At 38.2% G+C, this 20,415-nt stretch overlaps 1 protein-coding gene across 2 annotated transcripts in view; it reads right to left on the bottom strand.

Moving 5' to 3' along the window:
• Positions 1–20,415, bottom strand: part of CACUL1 (CDK2 associated cullin domain 1) — a 51,830-nt gene that overhangs the window by 17,653 nt on the left and 13,762 nt on the right. The window contains exons 4-5 of one of the 2 annotated variants that reach the window (XM_075757795.1): positions 13,451–13,546; positions 7,178–7,280 (exon numbers count right to left, since the gene is read on the bottom strand). In XM_075757795.1, the coding sequence (XP_075613910.1) occupies positions 7,178–7,280; positions 13,451–13,546 (199 nt within the window). The remainder of the gene's footprint in view (positions 1–7,177; positions 7,281–13,450; positions 13,547–20,415) is intronic. The other variant, XM_075757796.1, reaches the window with a different exon arrangement.

Here is a 20,415-nt window from a genome sequence, read left to right as displayed (position 1 = left end):
CTTTTAATCAAGAACGTGATAATAAATGCATCCCTTTGCTACATCTCAAAAAGGACTCTTTATGCTATAGAACCCCCCTTGCCCTCCAAGATATTTGCTGTCCAAAGCTGGTATTGTAACAGCTTTAGAGCTGGGGAAAACAAAATTAGCTTTTTGTTGTAGAGGAACTCTAATAAAAATCACCCCATTTTAGTCTGGTACAAAACCACTGGAATCGATCGGTATCTTCTCCTAGCGTTCTGCTACCTTGCTTCATTTTTAAGACTCTTGTAAGAAATCTTGTAATTTCATTTTACCTATCCAGACATATGGGCTGATTCTACCAACAAAGAGCAAGTTACTCCACAGGCAAGTAATTCCGCCAATTTTCTTTTTCTTTTAAGAAATCGACCTTTTTTTAATGTATCATTCTTAAACTTAAAAAGCAAGAAACATATCTTTATGAAGGTGGCAGAGTTAAGGTTGTACAGATTTTCTTTTCACACTTTTTTCCATAAAGTGTGCAAAATCAATAAGCAAAGCAGTGTCTAGGGGCTGAGCAACATCCAATATATTACAGAAGGAAAGAGCCTCAGCAATTGAATGGGACACGTTTTTAACAATACATTGCTTCTGCCATCACAGTACTCACTCTGTGTCTCAAAGAAAAAAGAACAGTGATTTCAAATGCTTAAGGGCAGATTCTATATTAATCCTTTAGTTCAGATTTGAAATGTGCTTTTGAAGCAAATTCACTGATCATCCCCACTTACTGCTCCTTGGTTCATATGACAGAGCTGCCTTGGAGCATATCAACTTAATTCCTTTTGGACAAGATTAAACCAGATGTGCTCGAACTACTAACTGGCATTCTGTTCACAGGACCAGACATTAGCAACATCTCCAAGATGCATATAAAGGCGAACATCGAGTCCTCAAGACCAACCCGTAGGTGTTTCATACTCTGTAGATCTGCTCCTTTCACACTACACCACTTACTAATGTAGACATAGCCTAAACCAGTGCAAGGAAACCTTCAGCTCTTCCTACAGGGCACATACCTTTCAAGATACAAACCCATGGTCATCGAACTTGTGCTGCACCAAACCTATAATGACGCTCTATGAATTTTTGCCAAGACCAGGACACTGGGCTACAGTAACTTTTGATCCTACTCAGTACAGCCTTTCAAGAACAAGTTCATTTATAAACCCAACTGCTATCTCCTTATGAAGCATAAGCATTAGATCTGACAAGGAAATGAGAAGCACAAAAATGAACAAGTTCTTGAAAGTAAATCTAGAAGGGCAGCATACAAAAAGAGTGGGGGCAATGCCTTCTCTAAGAAGCTGGAAAATAATGAGTGTTTCCTCCTTTTTCAGGGGATTTTCTCTGCAGTTTGTGGGTCAAGGCAATGAGAGCTTGCTTCTTATACACAGATCATTTGAGACGGATGTCAAAATGGAAGGGGAAAAAAGAAATGCCAACTAGAGCAGGGAAAAAGTCAATCCAATCCATCTTTTTCTTGCCTATCTCTGCCAAAGGGTGAGGCATGGGGCGTGAATAAAAAACCCAACACATCAAAATAAACCACATGTTCTCTGTTAGCTGTATAGTCAGGCTATCAACCTGGCATCAAAGTCCTTCTCTCAGCCTTTTGTACTGCTCCTCCTGGGGTATGCTCAAACAAAAGCTAGATATGGGATTTATTAGCAAAAGGCATTATATCATAGCAGTACGCAGCCAAAGAGATGAGGATCCCTTGCTTCACTGACATCAACAGGCTTTTGGAGGTCAATACAGCAACACAAATCTGCTAAGAACAGTGGTCTGAGTGCCCACGGAGCAACACAGCCTCTCCTCCTGCTAACCCACTGCACAAACAACAGGCAAACCTCTGCACAGGCAACATGCTCCCTGCTACATTTAGCAACCTCTAACAGTTATAACTTGATTCATTCTCTGTAATTTTGTATTACATTTATACCTGCTGCAACTAAGAAGGACAGCTGCACAACTCCATCATGAGAAAGCTGTTAGCAACCTTCTCCAACTTTTGAGTTAACTTTTCTGGCACTTTTCAGAAAGCACCAATGCAGTGGAAATAGCTTTCCTGCCATCTTTATAAAGGAAAAATCTTTCCCAACATGAACAGCCCTTTTATTGAACTATAATATACCTCCAGCAAAACAACAAAAGTTAAGAAAATGGAGCAGCAAGATCTCTTCACCTCATCTGAATCCAAGTGACATAACTGGGAAGAAACGAAGTAGTCATACGTAAGAATCTTCAGAGAAGTTTTTCCCAGTAACTAATTAGAAACTGCAAACTTAATGAAATAGGGTGTGATTCCTCACCCTCCTCCAGACGTTTTACAAAAAAGTTTTTCTTGGAAAACTGTAAGAAAAGCTGCTGCTTCTGGTGACTACACATGATACATTTTTAAACTGGGTTTTAGTTCTGAACTTGCACAAGCACTGACATGGAGAACTACATTCAACAATCGCCTACTTACTATTAGAATCTACATACAGACAACTGCTCTGTATCCTCAGGTTTCAGCAGCTAATTCTGTAGTTATCTTGATATATATCATGAACAAAAAACTAAGACAGCCAGAAGTTGAGATCTAATGCTTTAATCCTCAATAATAATTTTACCTAAATTTCACGTATTTTCAAGCCCATGCTTTAGTTCTGAATCAGTAAATTTCAGGGAATTGCCTCATTGACAAGCCACATTATCACCTTGGATCCTGATAACAATTTTAAGATCCATGAAGTCCTGAGTCCTATTCATTCCATAGCATTTTTTCCATGGTCCAAGAGGTTGCCCTTTCTCTGGATAAAAAGGATCTGTTTCTATGATCTATCATAGAATTATAGAATGGTTGGGGTTGGAAGGGACCTTAAAGATGATCTAGTTGCAAATCCCCTGCATTCCTGACAGAGTAGGTCAAAGATGGGCACACACAAACATCCATTGCTTACCCGAATCAATAGGAACAAAATCAGAAGTGTTGAAGAAAGCAGTTTTCCCTCTGACAGAGGTCACGACTTCCTAGCTGAGTAACTTCTGTTCAGAAGTAGAGGCAGATGCTTCTTTGGAAAGAACCAGCTTGTACTGAATGATACCTACCAGAACATAACTCCTGCAAGAGTAGAAACCACTTCCTGAACCCAAAATACAAATATGGAAGGAAAGAAACAGCTCACACACAGATAGAACTGGCCCAAGTACTACAGTGATATGCTAAGGCTACTAATTATTTGAAAGTGTCATAACCAATCTGATACATCCTACTTCTACCACAAACACCACTGCCAGCAAAGAACAAGCAGAATTCTTTTCCTCAGATTGCCTTCTAGAACTTCTTTCACCTTTATGACCAGTTTAAGTTATTACTTTTCCTCTCAATATCGAGATGCTGAGAACCTCATGAATCCTCACAGAGCAGGACTCCAGTGTAGCACTCACCTTCCTCTCTTTAGTTTCTGTAAGAGAACGGGGTAATTGCAAACTGTTGTAACTGGAAACCAAGTAATCTATCCACCAAGCAAAACCAACAGTACACTGTTAATAGCTCTTCTCTTTTGTTAGATTTAAAGGCAAGCTTGTTTTGGGCACTAAGCTGTCAATATCAAAAAAGAGAAGAATAGCAGTTACTTGCAAATATTCTCCGCCATTAAATTTTACCTACTGCAAGTACTAAAAGTAGAGAGCTTCAGGAGCTGTTACTCATTTTCACCACTGAAGACAGTTAAAGTTTGCAACAATTACCATTCTCCTAGACACAAGAACAAATTGGCAGGCTGTTTCCAGGGCACTGAGATTACCTAACCTATCAGAACAGACAGTGGCTGCATAAGGACAAAAACTCCACATATTTCTGAATTTTACAGCTTACAAGTCATCTCTAGCAGGAACAAAGACAACATTCTCCACCACCTCTTCCCTAGTGACAAGGAGATATTACCTGCATCTTCCCCTCTCCCCATTTCTGAAGCTCCTCGTAAATAAGATGCTGTATCTTTGCTTGTTACGTTCAGTTAAGTAGTTCTGCACACAGCAACTTCTCTCAAGCTGTATCAGCAAGAGCCAGCTTTGGCTTTGTAAGGAAAATACTCAGGTTATATCCATTTAGTTCAAATGCATCCACTTTAATTTGAAGAGCATTGACTTGATAAATACGTGTGAGTGTAAAAGTGTTTCATAAACACAACTGTGTTCATGGATTTGTGTATTACATAATTTTTATGTATTTACTTTAACTGCTCAGAAGTGCTCTGGTATATAGTAGGGTTTAAAAAAAAAATCCTCTATGAAAAAAGATGAACCAAATTGTGTTTGTGCAGGCAAAATTTGTCCAAGTTAAGTTCACTTAGGCGCTATTTTTTCTGTAAATAATGAATTTGCACCTTAATCACTATTTTCTGCAACTAAGTGCTCAGATAAGTGCTCCCACCACAGAGACCATTGTACCAGGAGTTCATTTTGCATCTTCCTGCCTTCAACCACACACCACAGGGACTAAGGCCGACTCAACCGGTGGGAGTTTGAGCAAGATCGAACGCTAAGGAAGAGATCTGTGCTGCATTGCTTTTCTGACTTCCCACACACATCTTTTGAAGTGGAGCAGGAACTTTTTCTTAAATCAAATGAACCTGAAATGTACTTACAGTCCTTCCTGAACACAGCTTCAAACAGAAATGCCAGCTTCCAGGCTCTGATAGAATGACAAGACACTACAAACAAAAACCCCTTTGTATGAAAAACATAGCAACAAATTTCAAGAGCAAAAGCAGATGTTATTCTTGTCCTCTGAGTCTAGATCACAAACTGATTAAACCCATTTTTTTGTTTGTTTTTTAAAACAGAGGGAAGGTCTGCTTCTTCTCACTGAAGTGGCAGCTGCAGCATCTCTTTAAAAAACAGCCCAAGGATTCCATTTCTCTATGCAGACCACGACTTCATTGACTTTAATTTCCTAAGCATACCCACTCAAAACCTTATTCTCTTCCCCCTAACACAACAGCACGTTTCTGTTGAACCAAATCTATATCAAATATCAGGAAACAGTACCACACACTGACAATGACATCAGGAAGTAAAGTAATTCATGAACACTGCTTTATATCCTATTTTCATAGGGCCCTTCCAAAAATGAAGGTAATATTCTTAGCTATTACGGTCTGAATTTCAGCAAGCTAGAACGAACAGCCGAGTGGCAGAAAATAATACAACATTAGAACTTTTTCAGCACCTCTACATCATGTGTTACGTGTCTTCAATTATTTCCCAGGAATCTGTTAACAAGTTTAGAGTTTTATTCAGGCATGCTTTAACTCAATTGAAAGACCCTATTATCCAAGATTTAACCAAGTCAGATCACAGTTGTTTATACATGTCAGTATATATTATCTTACTTAGGAGTAAGATAAAACCAAAGTAACTTAGGTTTAATAAGCTGACAGTAAGACTGAAATGATATCCAAGGAAGTTGCTCATTAAACAATAGACCCCACATACAGCAACACAGTTGGTGACAGCTTATTTTTATTTTTCAATGGTTTCTTTTAATTTCACTTCTGCAACTAACACAGAGCTGGGGAGAAACGTTTCAGATTTCACACACACCCACGCGCAGGTGTTTTGCTTTCAATAGTTCATCTGCAATTTCTATTTGATTCTCATATTATCATCCACAGAAAACTAATTGCATAGCAACACGCATCTGACATTACTTATGTCCTATGACCAGTGTTACCCTTGCTTTGTCACTGAAGAAAAAAAAAAACCCACCACCACATTAATGTTTTCATTGCCTGAAAAATGCATAATTTAAAATTAAATGCATTTAATTAAAATTAAATGCATTTAATTTTAAGGCAACCTCAGCTGAATTTTCTGTGATCCTGTTGCAGCAATCACCTTCAGTTTCATGATACTGTTAAAACTCTTTGGCACAAAATAAAAAACCATCAGGTCTGTGGGTCATTGTCCTGCCATTTCCAAGGTGATCTGATCTGCTACACAGATAAAAGCTCTTCTTAGGGAGACTTTTCCAGATGGCAAGAACAAGAAGGCATCAGAGCTCATGATCTCCCATCCTCCTAGGGTACCAGGCTCCCTCACCTGAGGGTAGTCACCTTGTTCGCTCCCTTCTGTCCCAGGATCCCAACTCACAGTGACCCTAAAAACCATAGCCAAGCTTCTTTCACCCAGCCCTTCACTGGAAAGAGAAGGGCATTACTACCCAAGTGCAGACAAAAGCAGAAATATCCTCAACTCTAACGCCCATCATTTGGTCTCCATTAAGCGTGCAGATAGCCACTGCTTCAAAGAAAAGAGGAGGGGAGCAGCTCGACGATGACAGCCACTGCAGTAGGGCTGGGTTACAGAAAGGAGACCACCAGGCTAGATACTGAACTCAACGTGGTGTACAAGAATTATCCAGTTGCACAAAGCACCTGTAATTGCAATTCTCTGAGCATGTAGGTCAACTGCTCACCGCTATGCAAGCTGTTCCATTTGAACTCCAAGTCTGATTATCTTTGCCTTTGCTAATTGCCCTCTAGAAAGATACTCAGGCCAGTAGCAAGGTCCCTGAGCTCACAAAAAATAGTCACTGCTGGTGGCAGGTTGCAGGCAAACTCAGCGGTTCACCACAGGCGTTACCCACAGGAGCACTTAACGGGAAGCGTATCACTTGAAGCATATTCGATTTGCATTAACCCGTTAGCTTAACAGAGAAACTGCTGTCAGCATTACGCAGGTCACTAACTAGCAGGGAGTACTCGAAAGCATCATGAGAGTAACCCCAGCAGTATCACAATTCTTCGACCACATCATATTTTTAATGATACCTATCAATATTTTGATAATGAAATTAAAGAGCAACAGCATAAGCAACAGGACAATAAAACATTTGTTATGTCATAATCACAAATCAAAAGGGAATATATTGGTTCCCCCAGATACTCAAGAAAACCACAACTTCATACGAAATCCTATTTTTGAAAAAATAAGTTGATGTGTGCCACATTTCTTCATGTGGATGCCTTAAAAAAGGAATTTGTATTTAAGTTCACTAATAATTTGCCATTTTCTCCCTGTTTGCTGTGGATTTCTGCAATATCTGAAAGCACTGTGGTTTTCCAGACTCCCATTATAAGAAAAATTCAATCGATTTACTTACGCATTAGGTTGTAAATGTGCTTTTCTGCAACATGTTCCGTAAACAGCTTTATAAGGTCATCTTTTAAGTCTCTGTTAAGCTTGGTTTCTATGTAAAATTTATTCTGGAAAATAAGACAGAAGTTTAAGTTTGCTTTTCATAACAGCAAATAAAAATAAATTTATTTTTTCCCTGAATAAAAATAGTTCAAAATTTTAAAGCTGTAGAATATTTGACCTGTAAAGTGCTTCCTTAGTGACTGTACTTATACTACATAGAACATTTCTGCACAACAAAAAACCCCATCTATTTAAAATCAAGAATGCATGTGGTACTATTGGTGACAAACCTACGTACATACAGGCATGCATTTTTTTCCCCTACATCTACAGATATATCTCCATACCAATCCAGACTGGGGAGTTTGTAGAAAAAAACCACTTCATTTTAGAACTTTATAAATGCTCGAACACCAAAATAGGGCTAGACATCATGTTTATAACAAAAGAAAACATTTTTATCAATGTCTAAAAGTGATTAAGCCATTAATATAGATGGGTTACAGTAATAAATCATCAGTACAGCTATCCACTTCTGTAGTTCATTAATAATCGCAGAGGACAGTGACTCAGAATCAATCAACTATAGAAATAAGTGATATACACAAACCTATACAAAACCAAATTACATTAAAATTTTTGGGATTCAGTTATCTTGACCCACTCAGCATTAATCATAAATTCACCTCTTCAACTCTCAAAAGAAATTCTGTTCACAAGTTCCTTGAGGGCCTCTATACCTAACGTACTATTTGGTACTATTCCTCAGTTCCCAGCCTGCAATTAATAGTAAGATTTCTTGTCTGTATTTGATTCATAGGTGGGTTTTAAATGCTGGAAAAAAATGTTTCAAGATAAATCTCCTATCATTGCAACACTAACATGGAAGCAGAACAACTGAATTCATCTGGACAACTTGTGTAAAAGAGTTAAACAGATATTGTAATAGAAAATCAACTTAAAAATAACATACTGCAACACTTACCTGAGAGATTTACTAGAGGAAGGGATATCTTAAAGGAGAAAGGTTTTTCCACACTTTAAATCAAGTTGTTCTCCTATTCGCTAAAGCATTTAACATAATTGGAACAAACATTCAGAACTATTAGAGCAATCTTTACTTTTTTTTGTGAAACCCATTCTCTTGGCCATTACCAAAACTACACACACACTACAATAAACTGTTCACACAGAAACCACTTAAATTTTCAAGGCAATCATTCAGCAGCAGTTATTTACCTTTAACGAAAACTGAATCTGTTGGAACAAAGGCAGTACAAGGGCTGAACACATGCCCCTGTTGAAGTTTAGGTTTGTTGCAGTGATGGACAACAATTTTAAAAAAGGTATTTTAAAAAATTTAGTTACTTCCTACTGCCAGCTCCCCCTGACGCTATCCTACCTGCAGAGGTTTTATCAAGGGCTATTACTCTGTTGTTTTCCCCTCACTTTGGCCTGTTCTTTGACCAGAGATTGAGGGAAAGGCTCTGCAGACAGGATAACCTGTCTTGTAAGAAACACACTAACTTAATTTGTAGTGGTTTTGATCAATGATGAATTGCAACAGAAATTCACAGCAACTGAAGAAAGACATCCGCTAGGAAGTGTTAAGCTATGCACCATGCTACAGTCCTTCATCAGACCTAACCTCCTAAACCATTTCCACCCTGAGCTTCCTGACCACATACCACCATGTACCACTGGTGCAACACACCGGAATGACCAGAGCATCTTGGCACACGTCTACTGCCCTGAATCAAACCTGACAGCATCAAACCACTGACTCTTAGGAGTTGACAGATGAGATGCACCCAGCTAAGGAAATAACTTAGTCTCTTCCTTTCCCAGCCTCAAGACCTTCTTACATTAAAAGTAGCTGGCAACAATATGTGCAAACTGTGATGCTTCCTTTTGTTCAAGAGATGGAAAGCCTATACCTTAAGTTTCATAAATAGAAAAGAAACAAAAAACAACCAACAGCAGTTTCAAGCATGAAAACTACAACACAGTACTTGGAACAACTGTAAAATACTCTTCGCATTTGCTCACTTGAAACACCTTTCCGAAAAGATGTTACACTTGCATGAATTTAAATAGACAATGAAAAAATGTCTAACGTAAGTACTTCATTTCCAACCCACAGTGCTGAAAGGAGATAGCAGAAGAGCTATCACCTACACCATTCTTGTCAGTGGAAAACCAAGAAGATTTTCTGTGTAAGATGTCACTACCTAGGCTGTACTAGTATTTCTTGAAAAGTGTGTCGAGTCACCTAAAGGTCCGACACGTAAAAGGTAAGTGGGTATTGATACCTGAGAAAGTCAGACATGATACAAGCATTTCTTCTACAAACCACCATATCATAAAGCAATCTGGCAAACATTAAGATATAATTGTGTTAATATTAAAAGGAGAGCAATAAGTACTTGAAAGAGAAAAAAAAACCAGTACATAAAAGCACTTATCCACACATATACATACACACACACTCACATATATTTGTGTATACAGACACACACAAAATGCCCTCTAGCTGATAAGCAATGAAGTACAATACCACCCAGTAAGAATAGTAATAGTTTAGAGGAAATGAAAGAATTCATAAATATCCTAAAACCACAGGGCTCACAAATGTTAAGCTCATTTCATGCCAGAAGAGAACAGATTTTCAGTTACATCTCTAAGTACAATTAACAATTGAGAACCTATTATAAAAAAGTTTATCATCTAAATGCTGGTTTACTTTTCTTGAAGTAGAAATATGATTTTTATTTATTCATGTGTGCAGCATACTGCAATATGTACAATCTGTACGCATCCAGAATAATGATTTAGATTTACAAAGCAAACAGTTATTCACTAGGGATATTAATAATTAAGCTGAAGGAGGGTAGATTTAGATTAGATATAAGGAAAAAATTCTTCCCTGTGAGGGTGGTGAGGCACTGGAACAGGTTGCCCAGAGAAGCTGTGGATGCCCCATCCCTGGAAGTGTTCAAGGCCGGGTTGGATGGGGCTTTGGGCAACCTGGGCTAGTGGAGGGTGTCCCTGCCCATGGCAGAGGAGTTGGAACTGGATGATCTTTAAGTCCCTTCCACCCCAAACCATTCCAGAATTCTATGAATTATTCTTAGGAATAAAGCACTATGTGCTAAGCTGACTTCCAGTTTAATTTGCTTTATCTGTGGTTACATCCTGGAACTTTTGAAGGAGCTTAAACCCACAGAATTCTGGAGGGACAAAAGTGCTTTCTTGAATAGTCTACTGTAGCAGCATGAGACTGAAAAAAAAAAAAAATAAAAAAAATCAATCAATAGGTGAAAAAGAAAACTGCCAGTGCTCCTAGCAAGAGAAGGAAAAAGAAAACTCCCTCAATTGCAAAGTCAGCTCTCTCAACCATCGCTCAAGATAAGCTTTGAAACACACCTTGGTCACCATATACAAGCAGGTTAAGAAAACACCTTTCCTGTATTCCTACCATTCACACACAAGAATATGGTTTGGCACATATCAGGAGACAGAGACAGAAGTAGTGCTGCTGTTGATATCAAAACACACAGGACTAAGTCTAAGGCAAAATACTACGCCTTTTTTGGCCACCAAGCAACAAAAACATCTTCCAGTTGTACAAAAAACCTTCAGGTTTTCCTCAGCTTCATAGATTTTTAAGTATACAAATGCATATTAAAACTTTTCCTAAGCAGCAATCTAATTATCCTTTCAGAACAAAGTTTATCAGTGCAACTCAACAGCCTGGGGAAGTCCTGATTAAAGCAATTATATCACTACCAAAAAAAACCGAAAGCCCTGCCATCTCTGAGAAAAAGGCAGAGTTCAACAACTTAGTCCTCTTCACTCAAAAATACATTGAAAGTATCTATTAAAGTAACTACAGAGCTGTAATTTATACTGTAGAATAATAAGGCTTTCACCTCTTGCAATTGTTTTTTAATTGTATTTTCTTGTCTAAATAAAGGAAACTGCTGCTGCTGTATGAGAGAAAACTTGGTTAGACGTTACAAGGTACAATTGCAAGAGTAGCTGTACATAAAAGTACTTCCAAATGCATACAGAAAAAACTAAGAGAGGAAAACATTTTTCATCCTGACATCTCTATTTTCCACATCATGCACAACACTGATTAATAAATTATTTCAGAGAAAAAGTATGAGACTTAATTTGACATCAGCCTTCAAAACCAGCTATACAGCTGAGCCAAATCATCACTGTGTTTGGCAGCAAGAGGAACTAACACAGAAGTCACGAACTCTACTTAAAGGGAGCTTATAAGAAAGATGGAGACAGAGTTTTTAGCAGGACCTGTAGTGACAGGACAAGGGGTAATGGTTTTAAACTAAAAAAAAAAAGAGTAGATTTAGACTAGATACAAGGAAGAAATTTTTTACGATGAGAGTGGTGAAACACTGGCAGAGGTTGCCATAGAGGTGGTAGGTGCCCCATCCCTGGAAACACTCAAGGTCAGGCTGGATGGGGCTCTGAGTACCCTGATCTAGTTGAAGATGTCCCCGCTCATTTCAGGGGGGTTGGACTAGATGGCCTTTAAAGGTCCTTCTAACCCAAACCATTCTGTGATTCTATGATAACTCTCAGGCCTAACGAGTTAAGTCACTTAACTGAGAAAGTGTTTGCAAGAATAAAGTTTTACTGCCTGAATAAATCACTGGTCATGCTTTAAAGAAGCTTCTCCTTTTAAAACAACAGAGTACTTTCACTTTTCTTTGTTCTCAAGTTAAAAAAAACCCCAAACTATCTAACTATTCATTTTACAGGTCTGTTTATTACTCATTAACCATTTTTACTATGCTCAGATATCCGTTAGACTCAAACTCTAACAAAGAAATTAACGGGATACAGAGCACTCCCCATCTGAAGATAAAAAGACAACATCACAACTGTGTACAAAGAAAGATATGGAAATCTATTCAGCAGTTATATCTTGTCTGGTCATACACACAAAGCTTACAAAGATAGACATCTAAACAGACAGGTTTTGTCATAAACATTTTTTCAATGTTAGTTACTGCAGCCTTAATTGTTAAGGATAGCTTTTGAGGTCTACGATGGAAGAACCTCTGTAATAGATCTGAGCGTTCAATAAAACTACACACCTGAACAGCTTATCTCCATTTGTAAATAGATATTAAATTATGAGATTGCTTAAACACCTGCTTGCAATAGACAAGTGAAGCACACATAGGTGAAAAAAATGGCTAGCATCTAAAAATAGCTGAACACAAAAGGGGGAAAAGTCTCTTCCTAGTTTTTAATGCTGCAAATCTATATGGTGACACTACGTTGAAAGACTGTAGCAAGTTACCTGGTTTCAGGTGCATTCACTGAAACACAGGACATCCTAAAAGGTACTGCTTCCCAAACTTCAGGAAGCTACCAATGAGAATAATTTTGAAGAGTCTGCAATTTATTTGATCTAAATCAGTTTAAATATTTTTTTCTTAAAAAAAGTTTCTTTGCCAACAAATATTTTCTTTTTTTTTTTTTTTTTAATTTCTAAGTGATACCAGTGCAAGGACGGTTTCTTGGAGAAGGGCAAATTTCAAGGTTAAGTTACTAATTACCATAAAAAAGCAATAAAAGTCTTGGCACTTTGACAAAAACAATGCAAATTATAAACTTCTTCAGAGGCATAGAAGACTTTATAAATTACAAAATCAGCACAAGCACTTATAGCCAATGGTTTCTGAACCTCTGCAAGTATGCTCGACAGTGCTACGAACACAAGTTTGTCTTCATCCAGTCAACGCTCTAAATTGCTTTATCAAGGGACACAACCATTTCCAAGACACATTTCTTTCTGTTTTGTCCCAATCTGTGCAATTTAAAAGCAAGACACAATTGGCTTTGTAGCCTGCCCAAACTACCACGCCAACATATAACAAGCCAATAAACGATCTCTGTTCAAAAAGATATAAATAATGATCTGTTTACTACAATCAAAATAAAAACCATTCCACCCACTCCCAGGAAAGAAATATTAGGGCAGAAACAAATTGTGAAACTCTACATTTAAAAGCACAGCTTCCCCTTCCTCTCCCCGCAGAACTTGACCAGTATTGTTATGCAGGTAGCAAAACCAGGCATGAATTGTAAGTTCTGCAAGTTAAAAGTTATTACAGCTGCATTTTATTCTTTTCACTTTCAGTCAGCATCTTGTGTATGGATATACTTTATTTGAAAAGAATTTTCTAAAACTTACCATATATATGAAAAGAGGCACAATGCTCTGCAATGCTCCCATATACTGTCCAAGAGCTACGTTAAATCTTTCAATATAGAGATCTGGAGGGCTGGCCTGCAAGAAACCGTAAAAGTCAGGTTGTAATTTGAAGAAGAGAAAGATCTGGAACAGCATGGGCTGTGCTTTCATAGCAAACTCAAAAAACTACAAAGAATTTGATACACTAAGTCCACACAAAGCAAGCCACACATCATTCCAGAGTTTCTGCTATAACTCCCTCCAGCAAAAACAGTTTTCTTCAGTAACTGGTTTTTGCCTAGGACTACGTGTCAGTGCCCAGCAAAAGGTGCATTCAGTCAGAAATACAGTATTGCCTGTAAACAAACTAGCATTTAGCATATGCAAATAAAAATGCTTATTAAAGACCAGACCTTCATTTTGAAAGAACTGTCATGCCTAGAATCCATAATCAAATTTCAACAAGTGCTGCGGTATCTGCTCCGACCCCCCCGCAGGCTTTTACTCCAAGACAGCAGGGTGGCATTAAGCTGTTGCTTTGCCTCTGAGCTGGCAGTGGCGTATCCTCCAGCTCCAAGGAGGTTTTTTTTTCCTTCACGGAAAACATGTTTCAGTTTTGCTCGGTCACCTAAGGCAAAGCAGATATTCTGGGTATTGAGTTGGAGGGACTACGAAGCCATGTCTTCAGACAGAGCTCCCCATCTGATGTCCTGCACTCCAGATTAGGCCCACCAGAAAAAAAACACTGTAGTGCTCCAACATTCAGCGTTACCCTGTAGTCTCAAGCAAAACTTTGCTGCACAAAACCTGAGTATGCCAACTTTATGATAGGCCTTGCAGAGCCCACAGTGAGAGCACTGCTGTTTCTGTGCACTGTCTTTCCGCAAGAAGGAAATAAGGAAGCTAAGAAGGTCTGTTCTGCAGCAAGCTAAGTTGAATTGAGATGGGAACCATAAAAATGGGAAGCAGTAACCACTGTTTCTTTTATAAATATTTATTTGGAGGGATGCCGGGGAGCCGCATGAGAATGTTCAGGAGTGCACTTACACACCCAGGGTTGGAAGTGGAGCTGGGGTTCTGTGTTCCTCCACTATTCCCCTCTCCATCCCAACCCACCCACATACAGTGCTCTGCCTCTAGCCCAACTCATCCCGCTTTCCCTACTATGGTCTTTTCAGAGGGAGGGCGGTAGCTGCCTCAGTTCCTACTGTTCACATACATATACACACCTATACGCACCCAAGGACAAAGTGTTGCTTGCTAATGAGAAGCAAAACTTCTCTTCCCTTCCACCATTTTCCTCTCTGACAGCACCAAGCCAGAAGAGGATGGAGAATGCAGCAGTGACTGGGATCTTGCAAGAAAAAAAGCTCAAAGATTTTTCTGAAGCCAAAGCATCTGTGGCGTGAGAAAGACTCAAGCCTCGCTGCACCTCGACCATGTTATCGGAACTTAAAGCTCTTATCTTTACAAAGCAGATTTTTCAACCTTTGTATGGATGTTCACCAGGGGCCCTAAGAGAACAGTTAGAATTTATGTTGACTTTTTGCTTTATTAAGTAGTCTAAATTTATAAAAAGTTTTGTTGGTTTTTTTTCCCCTTTAAACTAGCTGCTTTTGCCCCTCTCCTTAATATGCTTAATGAACACGTGGGTAATTTTCACAGCAAACACCAATACAGAGCAGACATTTCAGAAAGGAAAGCAAAACTGGCAAAGGAATAAAGAGTGTTATTCCATATGCTGTTGCCAACGGTTATATATGGTTAGTCCTCGTTTTGATCATAAGTTTTTAATCTTATTGCAGATGCAGTTCTCAGGGGTGGCCAAACAAATTTTAGTTCAAAATGCCAACAATGTATAATGTGAACTCCAAGGACTCCCTTTCATATATAGTTCCATATATAATTTGTTGCAAGTAACATACAATGAAATCTGCATTTCTAAGCAGTATGTATTCCTGCTTCACTCCTTTTTAACCTCAACTCTAAATATGCTTCTACTTTCTGATTTGTAAAGACTTGGTGTACACCTTCTAAGATTAAAGAAAAAGGAAAATTCTACTTCAAAGAACATGTCAGACAAAAAGATGCCATAGCCTGACACAGGACAACACTCCTCTCTCACCGACAGTTTGCACTTTTTATTTAAAAAAAAAACAAAAAAACCAAAACCAAACAAAAACCTCTGGAATGCAGAGTCCTGGTGTTAACTGGTTTATCAGCATGAGAAGTTACCTCATGTTTTATTCTCTTTATTCTCCTGATAGTGTTTCACATCAGCTTCAACAATCAAGAATTTAACAGGAAAGCACATACTACCTGACTTAGGTTGTTTCCAAAAAAAAACACCAAAAAAAAAACCCCAAAAAACCCCACAAAAAACCCAAAACACACCACAAAAAAAACAACAAACAAAAAGCCAGCCCAAAACCAAACAAACTCTCCTCAATTCTTGCTTGACTTGTAAACTAACGAAAAACCCAAGCCAAACAGAAATCAATAACAGTATTTTCATAGCTCATCTATGAATTATTGTAATCTGTGTGGGGAAAACAGAACCATCTGTTTTCTGTTCATTAGGGTGTCACTGTATGGCTGCTCAAAACTGCTAGACTGAAATCAATTACTTGTTTGAGCACAGGAATTTTCTCCACATCTCTACATTCACATCAATAAGACAGTAACTGAAGTGGGACTGGCTTTATATAAACTAAACTGATTTTATAAATGAAAAAGTAGTGTGTGGCACCAAATTCATGAGTAAATAGATGTTGCTAAGATTTTTCCATTAAATGGCCATCATCAGAACAGAACTTGCATTTAAAAATCTGTATTTATTCAGCTATAGCTATTATTAAAAAAAATAAACAAACTGCTTAGGATGACATTTTTCACTCTTGGTCCTAGTCCAGAAAAGATAACACGTACATTCAGCTGGGGAGGGGTGGAATTAAACATGACATTTACTTCTTACAACCCCTCAGAAAATATTAAGTCTTTAAAAACCACTCCTATCTTACCTGAGGGACATATTACAGAGGCTATTGAAAGAAAGAAAAACATACTGCTAGCTGAAGGTTTTCCAGGAAGGAAGAGGATCCTTCATTCCTTCACTCCCCATTCTGAACCCTATCAAACCGTCACTTCAGTTCTTGTTTGTTTGGGGTTTTTAAGACACTCTATACAGGGAGACAGCGTAAATCCTCTCCTAGAGTTGTTCTCATGTACCACTCACAGGGTTAAGAACAGTTTTCCAGTAATAACTATATAGTGTGTCTGCCCACAGAAGCACTGAATGTTTGGTCGGGTTTCTCAAATTGTGATGCAGTCACATTTGCTTAACATCTTCAGCTTGGTTTTGAGCCAACTACTTCTTTGCATAAAATACTATGGCTGCTGTTAAAAGCTGATGTCAGAGGTGTCATATAATGTCCTTACACACCACAGTGGACATCTCGGCACCAAGAGAAATGAGAAGTAACAAGAAAACACATTTGAGAAAGGATGACAGGTAAGACAGACATCTTCAAACAAAACAAGCAATTAGAGACTCAGTATACTAAATTACTCTGCCCTTATTTGAAATCTAGTATTTAGGCATTTCAATGAACTTGTGGGCAAGAAACTGTATACATGAAAGTGATGTGGTTTTTTTCAGTTTGAAAACTAGTTTGAATTATCATTCTTTGACTGAACATACGAATGAAACCAGAAGGCACGCTGCTGGCTCAAGACAACTCAGAAATGGCTCACAAGAAAGAAACAGTTCTTTCCTTAAGGAACACAAAATTAATCTGTTTATGAATAGTCATCTGGCACAATCAGCAATATATGCAGTAAAGCTTATGTTCCTACGTTGAATGGGCAGTTCCATTTTCCCGGTAACAGGCTCACTGCCAAAATGCCAGCATACATGCTGTAGCATCTCTCCCACACCTGCCAAGTGAAAAGGGAGAACAGCTATGCCTACACAAATTAACCTGCTATTCATGTAAGTGCTCTGAATCTTTTAAACCAGTTTTTGTTCTTTCTAAAGAAAATGTAATTTGTTTACCTTGCAGACAATTTATGCAATGCCCAGGTCCACCTCACTAAACAAGGGTACTATTAAAACTTTTTACAAAAAACAGACATCAAGCCAAAGTACAAGTAATTTGAAGATTGACTGTGTCTTCCTATTCAAAGTCCACACTCAAAACTGTTCAAAGCCGTACAGCACCTTAACGTACCCTGGTATAATTGCTTTAGAGCAGGGTAGCAGATGTAGGTCATGTTTCCATTTCCATTCTACATATTTACAAAACAAAAAGACATTGTATCTAAGGACCATCAAAACTGTTTAATAGTAAGAAACCTTCAGAACTTTTTCCATCTAGTAAACAGATATTCATTTGTGCCATATTTACTCACTTCTTTCTGTAATTCTATCAGGGTCTGCAGCACGCAGTGTAATGTGGAAAGGAACTAAAAATGACTGCAGGAATACAAGCCCTTTCAAAAAGCTGCAGGCAAGGATGCTTTTCTTAGGTTTGCTTGTTTATGACAATGTCATTTTTAATGACAATTCTGGCAATATTGTGATGTCTACCTCAAGTCAAAAGCCATCTTTTTGATGTCCAACATGAAGATGCACACATTTCTAACACTTCTGATTTCTGCTGAGTTCTAATACTGATCATTCATTTGATCCGATTCAATTCCATGTGATTCACTGCAGTAAAGGCTTATTTCACACACAATTAAGCCATGTTCCCCCACCAAAACTGATGAATAACTGCCTACGGCACTGGATATTTGGTTGTGGGTTTGTTTGGGTTTTTTTTCCTTTTATAAATACTAGAGATCAGATAAATGGCCAGTCCGAGTCTCCTCTCTAAAAAACAGACTGTCAATATTAACAGATTATGCAGTTGACCCCTACGGACTTTAAGAAACATTAGTGATTTAACATACTTAGTAAGCAAAGAATTAAGAAATGCAAGTTCCCAGTTTCCATTTCCCCACTCTATTTCTCATCTTTTCTATAAGCAGAACAGAGGAGGCAGATTTGTTTTCTACATAAAGTGAGAAACTAGTGCAACTATGGAAATTATTTCAGGGAATCAACTAATTTCAAATTAACGTGAATAATTTGACTGTTATTTCTATCCTACAAGAGTTGAGACATGAATCGTGAAGAAGGTTTGCTATTTCTCATTTGCCTAGCGAGTCAGACAACACCCACACACACAGTGTAATGAAAATGGGCTTCTTCACGTGGATGGAATATATAACCCGACCTCCCATAAGTACCTTACTAAAGTCTAATTATAAATTCATTAGCAATCTGATTTACTAAGTTTATACAAAAAAAGCAGCCACTGATGATGATGTCAAAAGTTCTATTTTACAGACTGGCATACTGTTCAATTACAATATAGCACTATATAAAGGTAACGTAACCATCAGTGTACCTTGGAAGGAAAGCAAAATTCATCTACAAAACAATCTGGGTAAAGTTACCTTGAAGTGCAAATATCAAGAACTGCTGTGAGGTGGTACTCAGTATGTAACTCTGCCCACAGTCAGAAGTTCAGTTTTACCGGTCCCTCAAAGCACTACTTGGATGCATTTTTATACCACCCTGACCGCGTGCAAAGCTCACGAGGTAAACAAAACAAGCCACTTCAGCTTCAGGCTTTTACTTTACTCTTGTAATCAGAAGAAATGCTGGAAGTTACACAACTGTTTCTAAAAGACAAATAAGGAAGTTCAGAACCTAATCTGAAGCTTGGACTAAGGCATCTGTACTTAACAGATTAACGTTTCAGACAGAGCTGGGGCAGGAAATGACAGAGTCCTCACCACTGGATGGCAAAACTCTGTATAATCACAGGGCACAAGTGGAAGGTAAATGTGAGACAGAAGGAAAAGGCAAGGAAGGAACAGATTGTCCACAACAGATACTGCTGACATATTTTTAAGAACAGATGGCAACTGACAGTGACATGATACGAGGCACTCAGTTCCCAGAGATTTGGCAGTCCTCAAAATAGCGGAACGGCTTTCACAGTAACCTGCCTCCAATGCATATTCTTCCAAGGAAACAATAGGTGAGAAGGTATTTTCATACACTGCACAGACTGGTTTGAGAGCTGATGAGATAGAAGGCTGAGAAGTTGTAAGGATTAATATGAGCCAGGAAAGCTTTCTGGCATTGCACGGTGAAGACCCTAAATCTGCAGGTCCTGGGGGCCACACAGCAACCATGCAAATTAACTACCAACACCAGTGACTGCTCAATTTAGTCGTGTTCATTGTAAAAAAAAATATTGCTCATAAAAGTAAAAAAGAAATACACATGCATGCATACACATGCATGCATATCTCTAGACATAGTAGAGGAGGAGAAAAAACCCAAACCCTCTGGAGTGTTCAAGAGCCTAAGTACACTATCAGCAATTGGCTCCAAATTTAATCCCATGCTTTTAGACAGATGGAATTTAAGCAAGAAATTCTGGTGATTTAGCTCTACCACTTCTGTTTGATTTAAAACAGAAACAATGCAAGCAAACAGTGTTTATTTACTCAGAAAGAGATTGATTCTCACTTAACTTAAACAACCATAAAAATTACAGTTTGTGAATTCAACTGTTTCTGGTCAAGACAAAAAAACACAAACAAAAACCCCAATAGATCCCTTTTTCTCTGAGCAAAAAGAGGATGCAACATGCAAAGAACTGTTTTTCAGCTCTCTGTCATTTTCTAAAGGAATTATTGAGATTATTCTAACTAAAATGAAAACATTTCACTGTACTTGCACCAAAAAAAAGCTACTTTTGTGATGGACCATCTCAATGCCTCAGTGCATTTTCATCGTTAGTGCTTAAAGTACTTCCCAGTGTCTTTTGCTGAAGAGATACTTAATGGGCAGAGCACTTGATTTTAAATTACTTCAGAGTGCATAAGAATAAGGTAAGTCAGAA

This window comes from Balearica regulorum, chromosome 7 (assembly GCF_011004875.1).
Source record: "Balearica regulorum gibbericeps isolate bBalReg1 chromosome 7, bBalReg1.pri, whole genome shotgun sequence".
Lineage (NCBI taxonomy): Eukaryota > Metazoa > Chordata > Aves > Gruiformes > Gruidae > Balearica > Balearica regulorum.
This window is presented reverse-complemented; position numbering and strand designations above follow the sequence as displayed.